This window comes from Esox lucius, chromosome 21, assembly GCF_011004845.1.
Source record: "Esox lucius isolate fEsoLuc1 chromosome 21, fEsoLuc1.pri, whole genome shotgun sequence".
NCBI lineage: Eukaryota > Metazoa > Chordata > Actinopteri > Esociformes > Esocidae > Esox > Esox lucius.
The window spans coordinates 29,212,406-29,237,863 of record NC_047589.1 but is presented as its reverse complement, the minus strand read 5'-3'; the positions used below and the strand labels follow the sequence as shown (position 1 = coordinate 29,237,863).

The 25,458-nt window shown below is 43.3% G+C and overlaps 1 protein-coding gene across 1 annotated transcript in view; it reads left to right on the top strand.

Moving 5' to 3' along the window:
* LOC105019642 (potassium voltage-gated channel subfamily B member 2) overlaps positions 1-24,063 on the top strand; it is a 129,860-nt gene extending 105,797 nt beyond the window's left edge. Inside the window, exons 3-5 of the mRNA XM_010885973.3 lie at positions 16,353-16,563; positions 16,923-17,105; positions 17,257-24,063. Of these exons, the coding sequence (XP_010884275.2) occupies positions 16,353-16,563; positions 16,923-17,105; positions 17,257-18,956 (2,094 nt within the window). The 3' untranslated portion in view covers positions 18,957-24,063. The remainder of the gene's footprint in view (positions 1-16,352; positions 16,564-16,922; positions 17,106-17,256) is intronic.
* Positions 24,064-25,458: the final 1,395 nt, after the last annotated feature.

The window sequence follows — 25,458 nt, the reverse complement described above, 5'->3', positions numbered from 1 at the left end:
TAAGTACACATTACTCCACGCACTAGCTATCAGGAATGTCAGCGCCAGAAGGATGGAAATGTCAAGCATTTGTTAGCAAATGGCAATAGTGGGGGGAGGATGTGTCTGTGGTGTTAGTTTAGGTACTCTAAAAAAAGTTGTGTTTTGGTGGTTTTCTAAAAATGCCCAGGGACTCTGATGTCATAGCTTCCAGGGGAAGTTGGGTCCACCATAGGGTGAATTGATAGATGAGTCGTCTGTACTGATACTGAGAAAGGTGCTGGCCTGGACAAGTTCATCTGTACCTGCTGAGAATTGGAGAGGACATTGCTGCCCATCTTCCTCGTGTTTTCAATTTATCACTGTCAAGAAACATGACTCCGGTAATCTGAAAGGCTGCAGAACGGTGGAGATCCATCCTAGGTGGATAACCAGCGCTCTAAATCTAAACTGTCAGTGTCTGCTGAAGTTCTCCAGAGCCTGGTGAATACTCAGCTGAAAGACTTTCTTTATAAAAGTGTCATCTCATCCCGAAACCGGTCTGGATTCAGAACGAGGCAAGGCACTATCTCTGCTGTGACTGAAGTGATATTCAGGACGTAGAGGACTAATAACAGCATTGAATTTCTCTTTTTATGGATTAATGGAAAGCTTTGGACACAGTAGACCAAGCCCTGCTGCTGCCTAGATAAGAAACATTTAAATTGAAATATTAGAATTGGATGGGAAGTTGGACTGGTGCCAAGCAACCTCTGATTGAAACCATAGTGTAGCACACGAGGACATGAAATCTGAGTTTTGACATTTTACAAAAGTGGTCCCTAAAGGGTAATTTTAGGGTTTGTCCTTGTTACATTGGAAATTCATAATGTTGGTAGAAACTCTGCAAACTCTGCAGAACTCCAACTGCATGTGGAGACAATGTGCCTCTAAAATTGAGACAGCCTTTTCAGGTTTGCAAATGTTATGTGATGTCATTCAGAAACAATAATTCCACATGGAGCACTGAATGCTGGAAAGACTTGTGTATATATATACAGCTCTGGAAAAAATTAAGAGACCACTCCAAATGTTTCTTAAATCAGCATCCCTTTATGTATGGCAGCCATTCCATTCCAGTATCTGTCAAATTCCAACACAGGCACACCTCAATTTACTTAATGAGGTACTGATTAGGTGATTACCTGAACCAAATCTTATTTTACAAGGAAAAGTATAGAAACCACTGCTGTGGTCATCACTATCCTCTTGCAACAGGACCAGCTGGATGGCAAAAACAGTGCAAGTAGTACCTCAAAGGTATTTTTGAATAAAAAAAGAACTATTCAGCATGACAAAAGAGTTGAAAAGAAAAGCTTTGAGTGAGGAAAAGAAGGGTTCAATTCTGGCTTTACTGGCAGAGGGATACAGTCAGGTTGCTTCCCTCATTTCAAAGACAGTGGTTCATAAGAACAGGTTTAAGCAACAGACAACAAAGCAACAGACTGGCAGAGGGTGAAAATGACTGTCCACAGACCAAGATGACCGTCAACTCATTCGAATGTCACTCAACAACCGTAGGATGACATCAAGTAACATCAAGTCCAGACAGTGCCTCTCATGTTGAAGAACTACGTTTGAATCTATTGAGAGCTGCAACATTTATTAATTATTTCTGGTTGATTCCACGGTTCTCTCGTCTTTTCACTTGATGAAAAAGTTATTCATCGTCGCCTTTATTGATAGTTATTGTATACATTTCATTTACGAATGAAAGACAAAAGGATGATGTTTTGCCATGAAAGAAAAAATATGTCCTTATGCCAAGACACGAAATTGCTTTGGCAGACTCGCTAGCAATTGCTAAATTCTTATGACTATTCCAGTAAGTTAGTAGATACCGGTAAAGCTTATTACTGTCTAATATGCTGTTAAAAAGGCCAGTGGCAAACGCCATACATAGAAGCTATTTGTGTTAAGAAACGTTAGTAAAAAACGTTAGTCAGTTTAACTGCATCAATGTAATTCACAAATGGCCAATTAACTATTAAAAAGCCCTGTGTCAAAAAAGGATTTGTTCAGGATAGAGATAAGAGGCTATACTGACAGCCAGCAAATGTACAGCTCAGTGGTATAGTGGTTAGCGACCCAGCCTTTCATGTGGGTGACCTGGGTTTGAATGTCGAGATGGTAACGCTTTTCTATTGTGGCTGGCTGAACTAGGCTTGCCTGGTTTCTTGTTTTCAGAGCTGTATATATATACAGTTGTGCTAAAAGGTTTGCATACCCTATATGTACCATTTGTAAAGAAAACATGAATGTGCAAGCAAAACATGTTTTTTTATTTCTTATGAGATTCACATTCAACTGTAGGTCATAACAGAATGTCACAATCATAAAAATAAAAATGGCAACAAAGAAAATAAATAACCTGACCCCTGTTCAAACGTCTGCATACCCTTACTTCTTAGTACTGTGTATTGCCCCTTTGAGCATCAATGACAGCCTGAAGTCCTTTGTAATAGTTGTCTATGAGGCTGCAAATTCTTGCAGGTGGTATAGCTGCCCATTCGTCTTGGCAAAATGCCTCCAGGTCATGCAAAGTCTTTGGTCGTCTTGCATGAACCGTACGTTTGAGATCTGCCCAGAATGGCTTGATGATATTAAGGTCAGGAGAGTGTGATGGCCACTCCAGATCCTTCACCTTTTTCTTCTGTAACCACTGGAGGGTCAATTGAAAGGGTCATTGTCGTGCTGGAAAGTCCAAGAGCGTCCCATGCGCAGCTTTCGTGAAGAAGAATGCAAATTGTCTGCCAGTATTTTCTGATAGCATGCTGCATTCATCTTGCCATCAATTTTCATAAGACTACCCCGTGCCTTTAGAGCTCACACACCCCCAAAACATCAGTGAGCCACCACCATGATTCACAGTAGGGATGGTATTCTGTTCACTATAGGCCTTGTTGACCCCTCTCCAAACATAGCGCTTATGGTTGTGACTATAAATCTCAATTTTTGTCTCGTTACCCCAAATTACAGTGTGCCAGTGGCAGTGAGACATGTCAAGGTGATGTCGTGCATATTGTAACCAGGCTTTTTGTGGCATTGGTTCAGTAAAGGCTTCTTTCTGGCAACTCGACCATGCAGCAATTTATTGTTCAAGTATCGTCGTATTGTGCTCCTTGAAACAACCACACCATCTTTTTCCAGAGCAGCCTGTATTTCTCCTGAGGTTACCTGTGGGTTTTTCTTTGTATCCTGAACAATTCTTCTGGCAGTTTTGGCTGAAATCTTTCTTGGTCTACCTGACCATGTCTTGGTATCAAGAGATACCGGAATTTTCCACTTCTTTATAATTGATTGAACAGTACAGACTGGCATTTGCAAGGCTTTGAATATCTTTTTCTATCCTTTTACATCTTCATAAGGTTCCATTACCTAGTTACGCAGGTCTTTTGACAGTTCTTTTCTGCTCCCCAAGGCTCAGTATCTAGCCTGCTCAGTGCATCCACGTGAGAGCTAATAAACTCATTGAATATTTATACACAGACTCTAATTGCAATTTAAAATGCCACAGGTGTGGGAAATTCACCTTTAATTGCCATTTTCACCTGTGTGTGTCGCCTTGTGTCGTAACAAGGCCAAACATTCAAGGGTATGTAAACTTTTGATCAGGGCCATTTGGGAGATTTCTGTTATCATTATGATTTAAAAAGGAGCCAAACAACTATGTGATAATAAATGTCTTCATATGATGACAAAATACAGTTTATTTGCATGATTATATATTCAAAACCAATGCCAAAATTTCACAATTTCTGCCAGGGTATGCAAACTTGTACATATACAGCTCCAGAAAAAAACAAGAGACCACTGCACCTTTTTCTTTCCTTTCCAAAAAAATTTTAAAGTAAAGTTTTGAGTGAGGAACAGAAGCATTCAGTTTGCAGTGGTCTCTTAATTTTAACCCTTCTGTTCATCACTCAAAACTTTCCTTTTCCACTTTTTTGAAAAGGAAAGACAAAGGTGCAGTGGTCTCTTAATTTCCAGAGCTGTATATATATATTATTGTTGTTAACGTTTTGTTCAAACATTGTGATTGTATTTTGGCAATATTTACACGTGTTATGCCAATGAAGTGAATTGAGATGTACACACAGAGATAGGGGTAGAGAAAGAGAGACTGAGAGAGGCAGAGACTGAGATAGATGGCCCAGGAGGGGGCGTAACATTCGTTAGTCATTAAGGTGCCTCTCATACACTGTCAACCCACCCAGAGACTGTACCTCTGCAGTGTGTAGAGGAGTTAACACCACTTCACACCTCCAAACCACACACACACACACTCACACACACACACTATACAGAAAACAGGAAGGATGGAAACCTCGGGAGTGCCGTTGCATGGAAACCAGAACGTTAGAGCCTTTTCAGTGATCTGACACACACACACACACACACACACACACAAACACAGCCATGTCCTCCGTGTCACAGTAGAGCTCTGCAGCTTGAAACACTCCATGTAATAATAGGATGATATGGTATCTTCCAGTTCTGAAGGATTAGTGGAGACACAGTGAGCATAATGACTGTGTGTGTGGCGTTAATTAAGACTCTGCCCTCTGTGTCTCTCCTCAGCCATCAGGCAGTGTGTTCCCACGCTGCTTACATTTTATACACACATACACACACACACACACACAAACACATATACAGTGGGGAGAACAAGTATTTGATACACGGCTGATTTTGCAGGTTTTCCTACTTACAAAGCATGTAGAGGTCTGTAATTTTTATCATAGGTACACTTCAACTTCAAAAATCCCGGATAATCACATTGTATGATTTTTAAGTAATTAATTTGCATTTTATTGCATGACATAAGTATTTAATACATCAGAAAAGCAGAACTTAATATATGGTACAGAAACCTTTCTTTGCAATTACAGAGATCATACGTTTCCTGTAGTTCTTGACCAGGTTGGCTGGTATATATACATATATATATATATATATATATAAAAACATTGTTCCAAAGTTAACACAAATTACAGTCAAACTGGACAAGCCATTTATGATAAATACAAACCAGGGCTGCAATATTCTGCTAACCTTCCCAAATATCCAAGTGGTTAGAGTTAGGGTTACTTGTCTCTGGAGGTTCAATATGGCACATCATGGCAAAGAAATCTCGGAAGATCTGAGTGCTGCCAGCATTGCTGCAGAGGTTGATGGGGTGGGGGGTCAGCCTGTCAGTGCTCAGACCATACGCCACACACTGCATCAAATTGGTCTGCATGGCTGTCGTCCCAGAAGGAAGCCTCTTCTAAAGATGATGCACAAGCCTGCAAACAGTTTGCTGAAGACAAGCAGACTAAGGACATGGATTACTGGAACCATGTCCTGTGGTCTGATGAGACCAAAATAAACGTATTTGGTTCAGATGGTGTCAAGCGTGTGTGGCGGCAACCAGTTGAGGAGTACAAAGACAAGTGTGTCTTGCCTAGAGTCAAGCATGGCGGTGGGAGTGTCATGGTTTCGGGCTGCATGAGTGCTGCCTGGCACTGGGGAGCTACAGTTCATTGAGGGAACCATGAATGCCAACATGTACTGTGACATATTGAAGCAGAGCATGATCCCCTGCCTTCGGAGACTGGGCTGCAGGGCTGTATTCCAACATTATAACGACCCCAAACACACCTCCAAGACGACCATTGCCTTGCTAAAGAAGCTGAGGGTAAAGGTGATGGACTGGCCAAGCATGTCTCCAGACCTAAGCCCTATCAAGCATCTGTGGGGCATCCTCAAACGGAAGGTGGAGGAGCGCAAGGTCTGTAACATCCACCAGCTCCGTGATGTGGTCATGGAGGAGTGGAAGAGGACTCCAGTGGCAACCTGTGAAGCTCTGGTGAACTCCATGCCCAAGAGGGTTAACACAGTGCTGGAAAATAATGGTGGCCACATAAAATATTGACACTTTGGGCTCAATTGGGACATTTTCACTTAGGGGTGTACTCAGTTTTGTTGCAGCGGTGTAGACAGTAATGGCTGTGTGTTGTGTTACTTTGGAGGGGACAACAAATCTACACTTATACAAGCTGTACACTCACTACTTTACATTATAGCACAGAGTCATTTCCTCAGTGTTGTGACATGAAAATAAATAATAAAATATTAGTGTACTCACTTTTATGAGATAATGTATATATATATATATATATATATATATATATCTGTGCAGGTGGTTGGCTAGTGGAGTTAACCGTGCTGGTGGTTGGCTAGTGGAGTTAACTGTGCAGGTGGTTGGCTAGTGGAGTTAACTGTGCAGGTGTTTGGCTAGTGGAGTTAACTGTGCAGGTGTTTGGCTAGTGGAGTTAACTGTGCAGGTGTTTGGCTAGTGGAGTTAACTGTGCAGGTGGTTGGCTAGTGGAGTTAACTGTGCAGGTGTTTGGCTAGTGGAGTTAACTGTGCAGGTGTTTGGCTAGTGGTGTACAGTGGGCGGCTGGTTGGCTAGTGGATTTAACTGGGCTGGTGGTTGGCTACTGGGTGAAGCGTCGGACAATTTATGCTGGCTTGGAGCAAAAGTGTGCACCCCCTCTGGGGGTGTCTAGTAAAGTGTAAATCATTTAGTAAATACTGCTATCCAGAACAACATACATTGGTGCATTCCTGTTATAATAGATGGGATGACAAGGCAACATGGTTTTCTATTAAATAAATAAAATATGTTTTTCTCTATTAATTAGTCATCTGTCACAGACTTCCTGTCTAAATGTAAAAAGATGGTTCTTTATATTAAGGTTACAATGACGCGTAATACCTGATTTGGTTCTTGTTCTGATATTACGTTAGACAGCCCAGTCTTAGGTTGGACAAAAGGGTTGGATCTGTAGCAGTTATTATTATTATTATTATAGTCTACATTAGGCGTTGACAGAGGAAAATTGAATGTTCACTGACTTTTGTTCTAATAATTAAACATCGTAATGACTGTTATGGCCGAAGTCGTTTAGAGTTGTCAAAGCCAGTTTCTTCAATGGAGGGAAGACTGAAAGTTCTCTGTCAAGATCTTTTATGTTTTGCAATATTTATGGATTAAACTAATGCAAATTGTGTTCATGATGCTAATTACTGTGTGTCAAAAGAAGTATCTTCATTTCTAAAGAACTTGGCACAGCACAATTTTTCACTTGGTTAATCACATCCTGTAGGCCTGTGTCATATTGTGGCGGAGTTGCCCTGATATACTCAGCCTGTGTCTCAAATGAAACCCTATACCTTAAATAGTGAATAGGGTACCATTTGGGAAGCCCCCGGTGCCATTAGGACTGTGCTGTGCCACATATTGATGGTGATTAGTTTGAGACAGTCTTTAATGTCTCTGGCCTGTTCCCAACCCCATCTAAACCTCAGAGGAATCGTTGGACAAAGAAACAGGACAGTTAGTGCCAGCCTGAACACACTCATCACACACACACACACACACACGATCAGTGGGTCTTACCGTTGCGCGGATACTTAGGGGGGGTCCAGAATGGTTGTCACGATGAAGCCGTTTCCACGGTAATGTGGAATGTGTAGCCTGATGATTGTAACTGATGTGGCTCATGTCACGGAATAAGTTTATTGTGATTTCAGTTAAAGATGCATTGTGGGATTGTACACCGCTGGTTGTAAATGTGGTGTTTGTCCAGCCAAAACAGGTCGCTGTGGACTATGAGGTCCTGTAGGTGTAAGTAACAGTCTGGTAGTATCATTGTCCTGTAGACAGGTACAGTCCTGTAATGTCTTTGTCCATTAGACAGTAACAGTCCTGTAATGTCTTTGTCCATTAGACAGTAACAGTCCTGTAGTATCTTTGTCCATTAAACAGTAACAGTCCTGTAGTATCTTTGTCCATTAGACAGTAACAGTCCTGTAGTATCTTTGTTCTTTAGACAGTAATAGTCCTGTAGTATCTTTGTTCTTTAGACAGTAATAGTCCTGTAGTATCTTTGTTCTTTAGACAGTGACAGTCCTGTAGTATCTTTGTCCATTAGACAGTAACAGTCCTGTAGTACCTTTGTTCTTTAGACAGTAACAGTCCTGTAGTATCTTTGTCCATTAGACAGTAACAGTCCTGTAGTATCTTTGTCCATTAGACAGTGACAGTCCTGTAGTATCTTTGTTCTTTAGGCAGTGACAGTCCTGTAGTATCTTTGTTCTTTAGGCAGTGACAGTCCAAGTGTGTCTTTGTTCTCTAAATCGTAAAAGTCCTGTAGTATTTTGTGTTCTCTAGGTAGTAACATTCTGGCATAATAGTAGTGTGCATTGGCATCTGAACCTATCTTTACTGGCCAAGGTTTATAAATCTTATCCTCTGGTGTTGTTGGCCAAGCAGGCATGAATAATATGGCTTGTGATGACTGGCCTATTACCTGAATGTATGCCTCTTTACCTTACCTCGAGTCGGGCTGTCAGAGCGACCTTATAAAACTGAAGAAAGCATATGCACAAAGTTGTAATGGCCCGAGGAGAATATTTTAGACCTTGGTTCTTGTTGTAGTGTGTGTGTGTGTGTGTGTGTGTGTGTGTGTGTGTGTAAGGGAGTGGGTGTTTGGAGGAGCTGGTGTGTGTAAGGGAGTGGGTGAGGGAGGTGTGTGTGTGTGTGTGTGTGTGTGTGAGATCTAGGGAGAACATATAACTGAATGGATATTAGTCCCATTTTGGTGACATCATCATATTTAGTGACAGGGAGGTCAGAGGTCAAACCCCAGTAGTTAGGGAGGTGAGACTGATCAATCAAATTACCATTACCCACGATCACTTTCATTGATTCCTTCAGCAGAATGTGATCATACCTCAGGGATGGCAGGGCCCTCATTGATGAAGGGATTGGGTGGGTGGGTGGGAGAGCTACAGCAGACATGTGACAGGGTGGTTAGACAGGAGTTATTGTCCCACCTCAGGAGGAAGTAGATGAGCAGGGAGTGGAGGAGGAGAGGGAGAGTGGGAGGAGGGTGGGTGGAGGTGGAACCAGCGTAGTAGAATCGTCAAGGCCACCATAGGAGGTAGGTGGAACCCTGGACATCTTGGAGACCCCTGGATAGATCTCTCTGAAGAACTCGCAGAGGCCAGGGGTCATAGGTCAGTGATTCAATTGTGAATTGGGAGGTGCCTAGGAGAACAGTAAATAACAGAGCCGGGTTGTACCAGCACATGAAAAACAAAACAGTATTTATTTTAAACATTGCATGAATATCATGCAAGAATAGTTTAATTTTGACTGTTCATCAAAAATGCTGTATGACTCAAGACTAATCGCTTTAATGGCATAAATGATTGTAATGACAGGCTACTTTGATACGGTGAACGTGAGATCAATAGAAATAACCGTGTTTTGGATACATCATCAGACAAGGAGGGATTTGTAGGCTGCAATGGAGGAAAACACAGCCCTCAAAAGGTTTCCCAGGTTTGCTGACTCTGTTTGAGAAATCAAAACCGCAGTGTATCATGAATGAACTCTATCTGACTGACTGATCTATAACTAATAATTGTTATTCATAAAGTAAGCTCATTTGTAGATCATTCAATCGTTTTGACTGTCATCAAAATGGCCACTAATTCTCCCAATGTTGTGCTGTGCCTCTCTACCACTGGTAACATCAATTAGAATAGGATATGATACTGTGATGCTCAATTTCTATTTTGTGGTGGCAACGATATTTTGGTAGCCTCCAGACAGATTAGAGTCATGTTCCCTTATTGTCATTTTTAAAGAAGTTATTGATCCAGTGTGCATAAATCATAGGATGGGGATACAGTATTCCAAATTATTTAATAAATGTCTGATATGACAGCAGGAGGCATAATTCTATAATTTCGGCTAATGTATTTCAATTAATCAGGGTCATTTCCAGCGCCAAGGAGATACATGGAATAATACGTTGAAAAGGGGAGAGATTGTTGTAGGCTCTAATCTCAGTAATATGTTGAAGAGGAGACAGTTGTAGGCTCTCGTCTCAGTAATACGTTGAAAAGGGGAGAAAGTTGTAGGCTCTCGTCTCAGTAATACGTTGAAAAGGGGAGATAGTTGTAGGCTCTCGTCTCAGTAATACGTTGAAAAGGGGAGATAGTTGTAGGCTCTCGTCTCAGTAATACGTTGAAAAGGGGAGATAGTTGTAGGCTCTCGTCTCAGTAATACGTTGAAAAGGGGAGATAGTTGTAGGCTCTCGTCTCAGTAATACGTTGAAAAGGGGAGATAGTTGTAGGCTCTCGTCTCAGTAATACGTTGAAAAGGGGAGATAGTTGTAGGCTCTCGTCTCAGTAATACGTTGAAAAGGGGAGATAGTTGTAGGCTCTCGTCTCAGTAATACATTGAAGAGGAGACCATTGTAGGTTATTGTCTCAGAGCAGGGATTAGGAGAGATATCATGTGAATCTTCCACTCCTGTGTGGGATAAAGACACATCTTTCTCACTTTTAAAAGCAACAGACAAACCTCATCCATCATAAATCCTTAAGCTATAATGTTGCGCAAATCATACTTTACTAATATGTATATAGGTTTCATTGTGGGTTAGTCTTTAGTGTAGTAACACCAAGCCTAAACATACATTCACACACATACATTCACTCAGCGTGTTTCTATAGTCCAGGTCCTGTATGAATTTTCTTTTTCATCCATTGTTTTGTGGAGAAATCTGAACTGATTTTTTCTTCTCATGAAGTACAGATTCACAATAACAAATGGTGGAAGAGATTACAGCAGGGAAAATGAAAACCGCCTAGATGAAGTCTAATCATTTTTGGAATCAATAATGTTCCCTTACTTCTCCAACATACTCACTTATTCACTTACTCACTCTCATGCACTCTCTCACACTCTCTCTCACTCTCTCTTTCTGCTTTGGATTAAATGTGATTTGCAAAAATGAGCTTCTGGAAGTCCCAAGTCCCCCTGTCCAGACCCCTAACCCTTGACCCTTTGTCTGTTTGACCCCTATGCACTACTGGACATCTGTGAAGGTTTGACAGGCATGAGCAATCTAGTAATAGTTTCCCTTTGCCCTCAGATAGGCTAGGGTACAAATTCACCAAATTGCTTACCATATTACCAGACACTGGCATTCCTCTCACTGAGTGTGAAACAGGAAGCATGTCTCTTGAATCCTGGACCACATTAACTAATCACATCACCTGCTGTTAGGATCTAAGCCAATGACCTGTACCTGTCTTACCGGGTTTGCCTTTGGGCAAGTCGTGAGGGTAAGAATCTGAGAGAGAGAGAGTGAGACACCGACAGATAGACAAAGAGAGAGAGGGACAGACAGACAGAAAAAGAGCGACAGAGGTGAAAGAGGGTGGCAGAGAGAATGGAAAGTAAGGACAGAAAATGGATGGAGTTTGACTTCCGTGTAGCTTTCTCTTCCAATGCCCTTAAGAACTGAACCCGGGATAATCAGCGTCCACATCAGGTCCTACATTAGAAGATGATCGCTGCTTTAGTAGCCACGTGGACTTCCGTACTGTCTGGTTCTCAGGAGCGGTCCTACTCAATCTCATATATTTAGTGAACTTGTGCTTAATTTATTTCACCTTTGCAGGACTGGTCTGCTTCCCAAACTGCATCCCTATTCCCTACATAGTTCACTACGTTTGACCAGAGCTCTCTAATGAATAGTGCACTCTGTGGGGAAAAGGAATGGTTTAAGAAAATCCTCCTAATTCCTATGAGCATGGCAGTGGAGCTGGGAAGGTGCCAATGGGTCACTTCCAGGTCACTTCCAGGTTAACCCTGGAAGTGACCCCGGTCGTTTCAGGTGAAATAAACTTCAGAGTGCTGACTACTTCACCCACAGTCACACACACAAACTGCCACACACACGAACATGAGACGCTCAGTCAGAGGTGACCGAAACCGAGTAATTGATCTTCTTAACAACTCCAAGTCAATTAAGAAGAGGCTAATGATGATCACCTCCAGTAGCACAGCTCAGCGATCACACAGACAGACATTAGCATGGAACACTGTGTGGGGGAAGGTGTGTCTGTAGGGCAGGGTGGGTTGGCATTGGGTGCCTGTGTCTGTGTGTGTGTGTGTGTGTGTGTGTATGCGGCAGTCTGTTCAGTTGAAGGTGTGTGTATAGTTTTATGCGTATGACCTCTAAAATATTACTCTTTTATTCACTGACACATTCTCAAAAAAAAAATAACTGCTATGGAAGTCAAGTGAGAAACCTGGCACACTTTGTGCCTGCAAAACCCCAGAGGAAATCTCTTGAAAATTCCAATTAATAAAATGAAACTTTTTTTTCATGATTTTCTGTGTGATTGTGTGTGATTGTGAGAGAGGTAAAAAAAAAAAAAAAAAAGGCCATAATGTCAAAGTGAAAATTAAAAGATCAAAATTATTACAAATACAAAACAGAAAATAATTTTGCATAAGTACTCACCCCTTTAGTCAATATTTCGTAGAGGCACCTTTGGCCGCAATCACAGCTTTGAGTCTGTGTATAAATGGATCCTTTGGACAAGTTTCTGACAGCTCTGCAACATCTGTACAAAGCAATTTGTGTTCAACAGAGGCAATAACTCCAAAACAAATTTAAAAAAATGAATAATGATGTAACACAGTAAAATGAGGAGGCCACCAAGGAGGGTGAATTCTTTTGAGAGCCACGGCACAAGCCTACGACCAATCAGGTGAGCCACTCCTGGTGTGACCTCAAACCTGTTTTCATTATTGAATCATGACAGGTGGTTTGGTTCCACAGAGACAACGTCAGCCGTCAGACGCTGTGAGATGTCACACTGCTGCTGGGCTGAGTGCGGGACTGTGAACCTTGACCTCGAGCTGTGTGGGACGTTGTGTGGGGAGATAAGGGGTGGAGCCAGGGGAGACTGATTCGGATCCAGTATTCTAAGGATGTGTTGTCACTCCTGGTCATGGAGGTTAACTGGAGGGAGTCAGAGGGAGGAGGAGGTGGGGTTTATGGTAGAGTAGGAAAAGAGGTGTCAGCATCAGAACACACACACACAAACGTATACAAACACACACACACACACACAAACATTTCTCCTTTCTCTGCACTCCTATCTGTTTGCATAACTACTGCACTGCCAACAATGCAAACGCGTCACTGCAACTGCAACAATACTGTATCCTAATCATGCCTCCCCAAGTCACGGCATTGTATTGATCTGTTGCCCTTTCCCACTCGCTGGAGCCTTTTAGGCTGGGTCCTTGGCCCCAGCTGGGCACGTTCTCCAAGCATGGCCCATCCCTGGCAGGCCAAGGAGAGGAGCTGTGCAGCCGGGAAAAATGCTGTCAGGGTCACGCCTCGTCACATGGGTGTTGGATTACCAGTGCATTAGGATTTAGGTCAGAGGTCATGGATTTATGCGTTTGAATTACAACGGTCTGGATCTATTTCATGGAACAGATAAACAGAGTTGTCAGTGACCTCAGCCAGATCAGATACATGAACATCCCAAAAACAGCCTGCTTTCCGGGGTCCCTATCAAACGTAGTGCTTTGGAAAGCAAGTAGGCTACAATTTGGAGCGAAGACTACATTTCCTCATTAAAAGAGATATAATCTCATCATGTAATCCTTTAATTCTTCAAACTGCTGTAATAAAAAAACAAAAAAACGTGTAACTCACTCCATTTCCCAGCGCAACTCTCATCTCCTCTGGCAATCTGTCCTTCACTTTTTTGGTTGCGGATGGTAATACAGACCGTGTTCCTAATGGTCTGCTTTCAAACGGGCCTCATGGATCTCTGGTAGAAGTGGTGTCCTTAGAAGGCGTTCCACATTGGACAGCCACAGTAGAATCCAAACAGTTTATTGTTGAAGGAGATTAAAACTACCACATGTTGTTAGGACAGATGTGAAGGCTGTGTGAGGACTCCCGGTCAGAGGATTAAGAGAACCAGGTGGGAGTGAGCAAGATGTACAGAATCCTCTAGCGATAAAGGAGGTTCCCGGTATTTGGCAATCCCAGGACCATGTAAGAAGTCAGCTCAGAGGGACAGAGTTTAGTTTGTGGATAGTGACATGAAAGACATCAGAAGTCATCCACTTCTTTCCTGAAGGATGGAAACGTTTACGTTTTTTTGGACCTAGAAGTATGAAAATGTTTGCTCTCACTACTGTAAATTGTTCCAGATGAGAGCATCTGAAAATGTATGTAAATATAAAGGTTTTGTTTCTACCTGCTAGTTAATTGCACTCACTGAGTGTAACAAGTCTAAATTAGGCCCTAATTGGATGGAAAAGCTGATTTATTTTTAGGCCCCCGGATCCTTTGAATTAGAGTATTATAGGGAAACAGTTTTACTGAAACCAAACATTCTTTGAGAGGAATTTGATAACAAATGGATGGAAACATCCAAATAGAAACAGAAGCACCACTAGACAGTGATCTATAGGGGGAGCCAAATACCTTTTATCTCCAAAGCTTCCGTCCATCTTTTGTTTCACAATAATACTGTATTCTCTATGACCGCTGGTGTGAAGTAGTGCCCTCTGTAGACAGCAGGGGGGCATTAGGGACAGCAGGGCAATTATTTACAAATAAAACCCTGGTCTCTTCCTTGCCATTTGGATCTGAATGCATGTTAGATTATCATGGCTTGGACAAGAGGAACATGTACACACACAAACACACATTCACAAATATCTTCACACGTAAAGACAAACTGGGGCCGGTAGCATTTTATTTTGACACGGAGACTGATCAGAATTGAGGGAAGGATGAACAGACCAAAAATCCTGTCCATGAAGAAAACCTGATCTGGAATGCTCAGGACCCGGGACTGATGCTCAGGACCTGGGACCGATGCTCAGGACCTGGGACTAATGCTCAGGACCCGGGACCGATGCTCAGGACCTGGGACTAATGCTCAGGACCCGGGACCGATGCTCAGGACCTGGGACTGATGCTCAGGACCTGGGACTAATGCTCAGGACCCGGGACCGATGCTCAGGACCTGGGACCGATGCTCAGGACCCGGGACCGAGGCAAAGATTCATCTTTCTGCTTGACAACGCTGGAGAGGCTTTGCGACAAGTTGGTCAATCTCCTTGAGTTGCCCAGCCGAACCCCTTGAACGTTTGTGGAGAGACCTGAAGGATCCGGTTCCCCAACACACCCCATTCAATTTGACCGCGCTTGTGAGGATCAACAAGAAAGAGTGTGAGATATAAATTCCCAAATACAGCCCGTGCAAAGTAAGTACAAGCATACCCAAGAAGACTCAAAGCTTTGATCTACAAAGTACTTAGGACTGAATACTTACGCACAGAATATAAAATATTTTCTATAACAAAACATATTGAATAAAGTGAATGGGTCTGAATACTTTCCACCAGCCCTGTATAAACACATTCTGCACACAGCCATCATACAGCCATCATACAGCCATCATACAGGCATCATACAGCCATCATACAGCCATCATACAGCCATCATACAGGCATCATACAGCCATCATACAGCCATCATACAGCCATCATACAGCCATCATACAGCCATCATACAGCCATCATACAGGCATCATACAGCCATCATACAGGCATCATACAGCCATCATACAGCCATCATACAGGCATCATACAGCCATCATACAGGCATCATACAGCCATCATACAGCCATCATACAGCCATCATACAGCCATCATACAGCCATCATACCCCCGGTGTCCCAGATGGTGTTTCTGAAATGTACTTCACATCCAGAGTGACTTACACCTAATGATGTGCATGTGTTTGTGTGTTTGTCACCATGAATGTACTATTATCGACCAAAGCCTTAGGACCCTGGTTTAGGTAGCTTACCAGGTGCCTTCCCCAAATCCCACGTCTGAGATTATTCATCAGGCATCTGAAGCATCCCCTGGCAGTGATAATAACAATGTAATGTGTTGTGTCCAGATATACGTTTTGATATTCTCTAGGGTCATTACCTTTGAATTTACGATGACAGTGAAGGTTTCGGAATTATATGTCATAGTATGAGCCTTCTCACCTTCAAACGTATGTGCGTGTTTGTGCGTGCGTGCGTGTGTGTGCATGCATGCGTGTGTGTGTGTGAGCACGTGTGTGTGTTCAGATCTGCGTGCTTTAAAGACGTTTATCTTTATAATAAACTGAGGAATGACTTGAAATGGTCAGAGTTGCCTTAAATAAACATGGGGCGATTCATGTGAGTATAAAATAACTCTTTTTGTCCTATTATTATATTTTTCGGGGTTCAGTATGCAGAGGTTTACATTGTTTTATCCTTTTTGATTATGTGCAATGGCGCAGTGGTACTCAGAGGACCAACGTTTATTTTCTCTCAATTTTACATATCGCCCATGGCCTATTCACACTCGCCCTTCTCTCCCTCTTTTCCTCTAGATCCTGGCCATTCTGTCCATCCTGTTCATTATCCTTTCCACCATCGCCCTCTCCCTCAACACACTCCCGGATCTCCAGGTGATAGACGAGTTCGGCCAGGCCAATGACAACCCGCAGCTGGCTCACGTGGAGGCCATTTGCATCGCCTGGTTCACCATGGAGTACCTGCTCCGCTTCCTCTCCTCGCCCAACAAGTGGAAGTTCTTCAAAGGTACGAGAGACTCAGCCTCCCTTGGCCCTCCACGTCCTAACTTTTCGACTTCCTCATTTGAGGAGGTCAGAGCGCGGGATTTTTCGAATGATGAACATTCCTTTTAATTTTATTGGTTGTCTTTGGTTTATGTTGTTTAATTGCTACAACAGTATTGATATACACTCACAACGTTTTACCTGTTGCTGCCAGATGAAGTAAAACATCTTGAAGTAATGCATATTTCTTCTTCGTCTCCTTCTCTCTTTCCCTCTCTTTATTTCTCTCTTCCTTCTTCTCTTCCTCTGCCTCTCTTTATGCGTCCCTCTCCCACTTTCACTCTCCCTCCTTTAATCTCTCTCTCTCTCCTCGTCGCTCAGGACCGCTCAATGTCATAGACCTGCTGGCCATCCTCCCTTATTATGTCACCATCTTCCTGACGGAATCCAACAAGAGTGTTCTACAGTTCCAGAATGTCCGCCGTGTGGTGCAGATATTTCGAATAATGAGAATACTGAGAATTCTAAAGCTAGCCAGGCATTCTACTGGGCTACAATCTCTAGGTACGTCTGGTTTTTCTTTAGACCCGTGGTTCTTTATCCTGGCTCTGGCAACTCAAAGTGGTACACGTTCTTGGTTTTGCCCTAGACACCTAAATAAGGTCCGTCCGGTCGGGTCACCAGGGTTAAGATGCACTGCTGATCTTGTTTCTAGGTTTCACCCTGAGGAGGAGCTACAATGAGCTGGGCCTGCTCATCCTCTTCCTCGCCATGGGCATCATGATCTTCTCCAGCCTCGTCTTCTTCGCCGAGAAGGATGAAGACGCCACCAAGTTCACTAGCATACCGGCATCCTTCTGGTGGGCCACCATCACCATGACGACGGTGGGTTACGGGGACATATACCCTCAGACTCTGCTGGGAAAGATAGTGGGGGGGTTGTGTTGTATCGCCGGGGTGCTGGTCATCGCTCTGCCCATTCCCATCATCGTCAACAACTTCTCAGAGTTCTACAAGGAGCAGAAGAGGCAGGAGAAGGCGATCAAGAGGAGGGAGGCACTGGAGAGGGCAAAGAGGAACGGCAGCATTGTCTCCATGAACCTGAAGGATGCGTTTGCCCGGAGCATGGAGCTCATGGACGTGGTTGTGGACAAAGGAGGCGAGGAGGAGAAGCGCTCCGTGGGCCTGGACAACCACCTGTCCCCCAGTCCGAGGTGGGCCGGCACACCCAAACGGGACGCTTCTAGCGCCAGCCTGAGGTCCCTGGACAAGAAGTACCCCGAGACCATCCTTCTGGGTTCCACCCACCGCATCACAGTGTCCCCGTGTGGCAGCCCCCAGAGACGACTTCGGGGCAGCCCCCAGTTCCGCGGCAGCAGCCCCCATTTCCGGGGCAGCACCTCACAGCTTCTCAATGCCCAGAACCTCGAGCTCATGTACAACCAGATGACCAAATCCCAGTCGTCCTTCAACCTTAACACCTCCTGTTCTGTGAGCACCATCAGCACCTCCGCTGCTGCCACGGCAACGCCGGAGTCACCACAGCAACAGCATCCGGGGTCCCCTCCCACTGTGGCCCCGCCCCTGAAGGAGGTGGAGCTGGAGATGCAGGAACTGCCCCCCTCTTCCTCCACCGAGCCGCTGCTGAAGGAATGCGAAGGATCCCAAACCCTTTCCAGCGGGGACAGCTTGTTTAGCTTGGCTGCAGCTGAGTTCGGCAGGGGCTCTGGGCACCGAAGGAAGTTCCCCACGACTCTGGATTTCCTCCCTGAATCCAGAGTTGACGACATCCAAAGTCCCCAGGACGTCGCTCTCCTCAAAGACAGCGGTTATGACTTTGACCAAGATGCTGCCACTCCATCCCCCAGGGACGACCCGGGGGGCTTCAACAGAACGCCGGAGGACCTCTGCGGCTCCTTGAGAGGCAGCATCCACCCCGTAGGCATGGGGGACGAAGGGTTAAAGGTCAACTCCACCGACGCCCCCCTGACACCCCCTGGCACCGTGTCTCCTCACCGAGGGCCCACCGAGGGCGTGATGTCGCTTCCCATCTGCAGCACGGAGGGGCCTGCCGCGAGCATGAAAGACATGGCCAGCCCGCTGTCGGCTGAAAGACTGGTTCTAGTGGTCACCCCTCCTGGGGTTGAGGACCCACTGGACCAAGGCTTCCAGGGTCAGGGTTCACCCAACGAGGAGAAAGAACAGATGGAGCCGGCAAAAGCGGAGGGGGCCGGGCTGTCGTCGCCGAAAACCCCCGCGGGGAACTGCACCCAGGGGGTGGGCAGCGCAAGCGGGGAGGACAAGGCCGACAGCAACCAAAGTGGACACAAAATGGAGAACCACATGTTCACACCCGAAATCCATCTGATGCCGGGGGACGGGAGTCTCTCCCCTACCTGCGAAACCAGCATGTGACTGCAGGGGGCGCCGTGAGAGAAAAGACCCACTGGAATTGTGTTTAGCTAACCACACCGACCTGGGACCCACTGAACAGGACTGAGGGGAATGATGAGGAACTGGAAGGACCCAGGGACATGTGAGAGAGTGGATGCACAGGCGGTGAAACGGCAAGAGGTATTTTTGCATGGCATGACAAGTCACTTTTACTTGCGTCGTCGTTTAGCGCTGAAACAGAGATCGCAGAGTTTAAGCGGACCTGAGGGCGGAGGAAACTGTGACGGCTCGCAAACGAGACACTCACACGAGCAGAGATTGTTTTTTCTAAGTATGAGGAGGACATTTTTGATCCTGATGTACATACCGGGAACATTGTTTCTTTTTTTCTAGCAACACTGAAAAAATGCACAGAGGGACTTATCTTTAAAAAGCATGTATTTAAAAAAAAAAAAAAAGGTACACTTTACGGTGCTTATTTTGCTGAAAGTGCTTGACTGTAAATACGATGACAATGCACAGAAAGGGCCGAAGAATCCCACACTGGCCTGTTGGAACAGCACTGATAATTAGAAGAGAACGGGAGAATGCATTGACAAGATCTCAAACATGAAGTGTGTCCTAAATGACAACCTATCCCCTACATAGTTCAAAGGTAGTGCACTATACAGGGAATAGGGTGTCATTCGGGACAGACTGTTGCAACGTAGCCACCTATAAGAAACATATCATGACCTTTTGTGGAAATGCAATGTGTGGAAAGAAATACATGACATGATGTAATGTTTTGTGTTCATGATGAGATTATGTATGAACTGTGATGTTGTTCACATTATTGTCTTTTGTTTCCGTTATAATTGGCTTTGGGGTTTTAAAATGAACAATGTCATGATCAAAATACCTTAGGTAGTTGTTGACAGAATATGTCATTAGTCAGGACAAATGGCAAGGCTTCAGCCGCAAGCCAAAAATGTATTAATACAATTCTTTAAATCAGCTTGGTTTTAGCAGACAAGAAATAGAAAGAATAAATCTTTAGGTCAGTTGAAATCCAACGCCATACCTTCTCGCTTCTCAATAACATAAAACTGTCATATATATTCTTTAATCTTACACATCAGATAATATGTATTCTTCAAAATGTAACTTTTATGAATTAAAATACTCTGAGTACAATTAAGTAGTTATGGATTAAAATCCTCAAAATAAAGTTGAGTAGACCCACCACTAGATAAAATATAGAGGCGTTGTAAACTGTAGGCTATTGGGTGAGCTCACAACTTAATAACACGTTATTTATCAACCCAGGGCTTATTTTGGTCCTTAGCTCTTGCATATGCTGTTCACACAGTTGCTCTTCCCTTTAGACAACATCAGCCACAATATCTCCAAAATGGCATCCCACTTTTGACCAGAGCCCCAATGATTACAGTGAGAACCCTAACGGGCTCGGGTCAAAAGGGAATGTAGGCAGCCATTTTGGAAGCAACCAGTGATAGCATGTCCTAGTAAAAACCCTAGAGTATTCTTTGTACTGTCAGTGGACCAAAAAATGTAAGCATATTGTCATGCTTATCTATGTATCAGTCTGTCACTGCATCCAAGCTGCTCAATAATTTTACCAGTGAATGTGTGTATGTCAGTTATGTGTCTGTGATATCATCGTCGTCACATCCTCAGCGTCTTTCATCATTACTGTATTATACACTATTGTTTAATATTACTGCTATTATTCCAATCCTGTTATTATTTATTGACTCATTTCTTTCTTTGTATTGATTCTAGTGTCTTGGACTGTACATGATTGAGTTTTAAACGGGAATTTCAAACTTTAAAACCCAAAGTTTTACATCTACTTTCTCTGGTTGTTTTTCACAGAATGAAAATATATGTTATTTTTATGTTGCCTTTTGTTCTACTTTACTGCTGGATTAATAATATATTGCTTTCGCATGGCACTTGGCAGAGTATAATAATAATATAAAGAATATTGTTCATTTCCACCACGTACAGTATATTTAAATGGTACAGAGATGAGGAGGAAAAGAATGAGGCCTAGGAAGAGGTTAGCAGAGGAGGCAAGAAAAAGAGGATGAGGGGGAAGAGTGAGATTAGGAGTTTCTGTTAGTTTAGAAAGAGAATGAGAGGGAGAGAGAGGGAGAGAGAGAGAGAGAGAGAGGGAGAGAGGGAGAGAGAGAGAGAGGGAGAGAGAGAGGGAGAGAGGGGAGAGAGAGAGGGAGAGGGAAAGTGGAAGGCAGCATTCGGTAATCTATGCAGGCCAAGAAGTCTGGCACTTTATATTTTTTTCGACAGATTTTGTAGTGTACATAAACTACTACTACTACTACTACACTTGTATTTTTCAGAAGATTCCTCTTTAATATATTATATAATGAAATAACAACGTTATCATGGCCAAAACACCCACTAGACAATTCAAACTGAAAATGTAACATCATTATTTTAAACATTGTTGTGGCTGGCAATGTGACCAGATGCCAAGAAACGGCCAATTATATTCTATTTTGGAAATAGTGATCTGGGTCATCGTTTTTGTTTAGCATTGACAAAAAAAAATACTTTATTGAATATTGAAAATAGTATTTACTTTCAGTGGCCACTAACTAACAAATAACTTGTTTTGTGTTTTTGTGAATTAATGTTGAGTATTATTATATTTTTTCTAAACCAAAATCAAGAAGCATGACCATAATTTCCTGCCATAATGGTCATAAATAATGCGTGCCTTTTCATAAAAGCAGTGTTTATGAAAAGGTGACAAGTCCTTTGGCTTTGTTCATATTATAGCGCTGTACAGAAAATTCTAATTTTTATAGGAAAAATAATCAGGTCTTTAAGTAACAGATACAAATAATATTATTGAGTTCTCAGGTCGACAATCTATCGATGCTCGGACATTTCAATTGGATCCATTGGATAGTTTTTAAATTTTTAATTTACAGCTAGTAAATTAATGTCAGCTAGTTCTGGGTAGTGCATCTTTAAAGCTATTTTTTTAAATATAAATCTGCGTTGGTCTCTTGGTTACAGCAGTAATTCCTGAATATCACACAACCCCATCTTCACCCCACTCACCACCGGTAGAACAAAGAGAAAAACATGGAAACAGTGCAAATGTCCCACTGTGCTGCTCTTCTGCCATTTAAATGTGCATACATATGTATACATGTATCTGAGAAAGACTCTTCACTGAGTGTGAAGTGGCCTCATAATTATTATAGAGAGTGAAGTGCTCCGGGAGAATCGATTGCTCTGATAGGCTTCCACAGAAGCACAGCCAATGACAAGCCAGATAATGTAGGTCACTGGAAGGAGAGTGGTCCACTAGAAAAAGGTCAGGAAAAGAAGGGAGACCGTTTCAGGATGCATTAAGGGACACAAGGCAGTTTATAAATGAGAGTGGTCCTTGCGCATAAGGGGAGACAAGGCAGTTTATAAATGAGAGGGGTCCTTGTGCGTAAGGGGAGATGGGGCAGTTTATGAATTAGAGTGGTCCATTTGTAAAGGGAGACAGGGCCATTAGAGGGGAACAGTTACAGCTGACCCTGGGGAACACAGATTCTGCCTTCCTTGCCTTCCCGTGCTCCCTGAACAGTGGCAATCACTGTATGCATCAGTCACTGTACAATCACTGTACAATCACTGTATGCATCAGTCACTGTACAATCACTGTACAATCACTGTATGCATCTGTCACTGTACAATCACTGTACAATCACTGTATGCATCTGTCACTGTACAATCACTGTACAATCACTGTATGCATCTGTCACTGTACAATCACTGTACAATCACTGTATGCATTAACAAAGCACTGTCCTGACGATAGTCACAGGCTAAATGACTGGCAACTCTCAGACGAGCGCATCGAATCATGTCACAATGTTTGTCCAGTCGACCCTGAGAATAACAAGAGGTTAGCTTGTTTGAATCCCACTTAACGGGCTGTGGCATGTTCTGTCTTCTGTCTCCTATCATCAGACTTCCAGAGAGACGTTTGTCTTTTATGATAATTTTTTAATATATTTTTTTAATTAATCAGATAACTGTAAGAGACAGAGTGGCTCCATGTTCTCCTCCACATCGAAACAACCTCCGACCATTTTGGTTCCTCTAAATGTTCGACTTCTTCATTATTTTATCGTCTACAGAAAAAGGAGTGTGTGAAATCTTTCTTTTTATATCTCCTTTTCTATCCGAAGTTTCCTTTATTTCCTGTATCTTCACTCGTGTCTCCATGTGAGTTCAGGGTCATCTTTCATTTCACAGGCAGAGTGGCCAAGCAGCGAGGATCTGATCTGAGTCGGTACAGCGATGCAGACTGAAATAACGCCCTATTCCCAAGGCGGTACACTACATTGGTCTGGAACACTATGTATGATGTGCAGAGTGATTGGGGAGACATGCCTGCATGTGGGACTGTATGTAGATGTGGGATTTAACTTTGTGACCTATCGGCAGACGAACAGTGCAGGCCTGTCACACTGTAGCTTCATCATTCGCAATATGTCTTATTTGAGGTGGAATCAGGGCCGGTTCTAGGCATAAGCGACATAAATTATTGTTTAAGGCCCCTGTCTGCGAGGGGGCCCCAAACCTCTACGGAGCCCCCGACCTTTAGGTAAGAGGTGGCCCTAGATAAAATTCTACTAAGGGCCCCAAAAAGGCTAGAGCCAGCACTGGGTGGAACAGATAATGGTCTGTGTCTTCCTTTTTTATGAGCAAATGTTTCAGGACAGATGAGCGGTTGTTTGACATCCATGCATCATTTCATCAAAATCTCTCCCTCTCCTTTTTTACACCAAACCCATAAATGCCTGTTTGTTCCTCATGTCAATGTGTAATTATGCCTCTTACTTTTTGGGAGATTGTTATTAATCTTTTTTTCCCGATCCATTTCTGAAGGTCGTCATTGTCAGTAGACGCCTCTTTGAGCTGCAGACTGTTTGATATCTCTTTGCATGCATGTTAGTGGTCGGAGCGATCATGTGACCACGGACCACTTTGTTATTGAACACCTCTGTCAACATTTCTGTAGTGAATCCGCCTTGTTCCCCATTGAGTCTACTAGCAAATGCAGGATAAGAAATAAATGTATAGAACTCTACGGACGTGTCCTGTCTACTCTTCTTCCGAGACCACTCCGAGTCCCAAATGGATCGACTTTCTCATCGGGTCCAGTTTAGTTTAGTGGCGCAATAAATGAGGGAAAGGGTGCCATTTTGGATGTCCCCCACTGACCGTGTTCTGACCTCCTTGATTCAACAGCAGGTCTCGTCGGGCTACGTAAACTACACATACTGAAGAAACTGGCCGTTGAGATGGATCAAGAAATCGTTCATCATCTTATTGCTCTTCTGATCCACCATGAGTTTATTTATTGCCTAAATCACTTAATGCTTCAGAACGGTGTGTTTCTGTTTTCAATGGCAGATTCATCAATTCATTATTTGTCTCAAAAGTTGTGAGCACGTGACGGTGAACAGTTCACCCCAAGGATGAAACGTGTTACATTTTAATTTGCACCATCAATTGACTGTGACATTCTTTCATGGTCAATAACTCAGTACATTTCCCAGGGGCAGATGTTTAATTTGTGATATCAGAAGCCATCTACTATAACAAGTTGCATGAAGACAAACATTGATAGTTTGATATTTCATGCTTCACTGGGATTATTAGTCAACTAACTGAATTGAGGTCAAACTCACTTGACCAACAGATTTAGTTTCTTGATAAAGAAAATAGACAGGCTTGTTTAACATGTTCTTGAAAATACTTTTAATTCTCAGTTCAATTACAAAAATAAGATCTAAAAGCCTAATATTGGAAATTGTTATTTAATAATCAATTATTTACTCCACAAGAAGTCCAACATCATATACACTGCCACCATCAGAGACAATTCCTAACAGACAAGATGGCGGTATACATAGAGCAAATCAAATCAATCAAGTTGAAATAAATCACCTGCAACCAGACACAGACATTTTCAAAGCTACATTTGGTTTGGCACCCCACTATACCACAGAAATCAAGTGCCAATCACAGCTAAGACCTTCTGTGGATCACAACCCAGTGCAGAGTGCCTGAATACAGTACAACCCTAAGTCTTGGTTTACTGGCCATGTAGCACAAACGTCTGAGGTGCCTTATCGCTGCGATAAATTAATTCCCAGGGCAATAAGAAATGTCGCGCACCAGTTCTCAGGATTCAAACCACCCATCTTAAATATCGCCCATCATGAGGAGTAGGAATATCTGACACGAATCAGCTACCATGACAGCGCCAACTCCACCCAGGGATGAGGCCAAGGAAATAACATCACACAGACAAACCTCTCTCAGCCAGTCAAACCGGCACAAAAACATGCTTTCTCTCAAGGGTCAGTGAAGCATCCGGTGAGTAATCACGTCCGCTTTTCCAGCTCCACGGCGACAGGGGCTTGGTTACACGGCTGTTTTGAATAGGGGGTCCTAGGTGAAGAGCTCCCTCACAAAG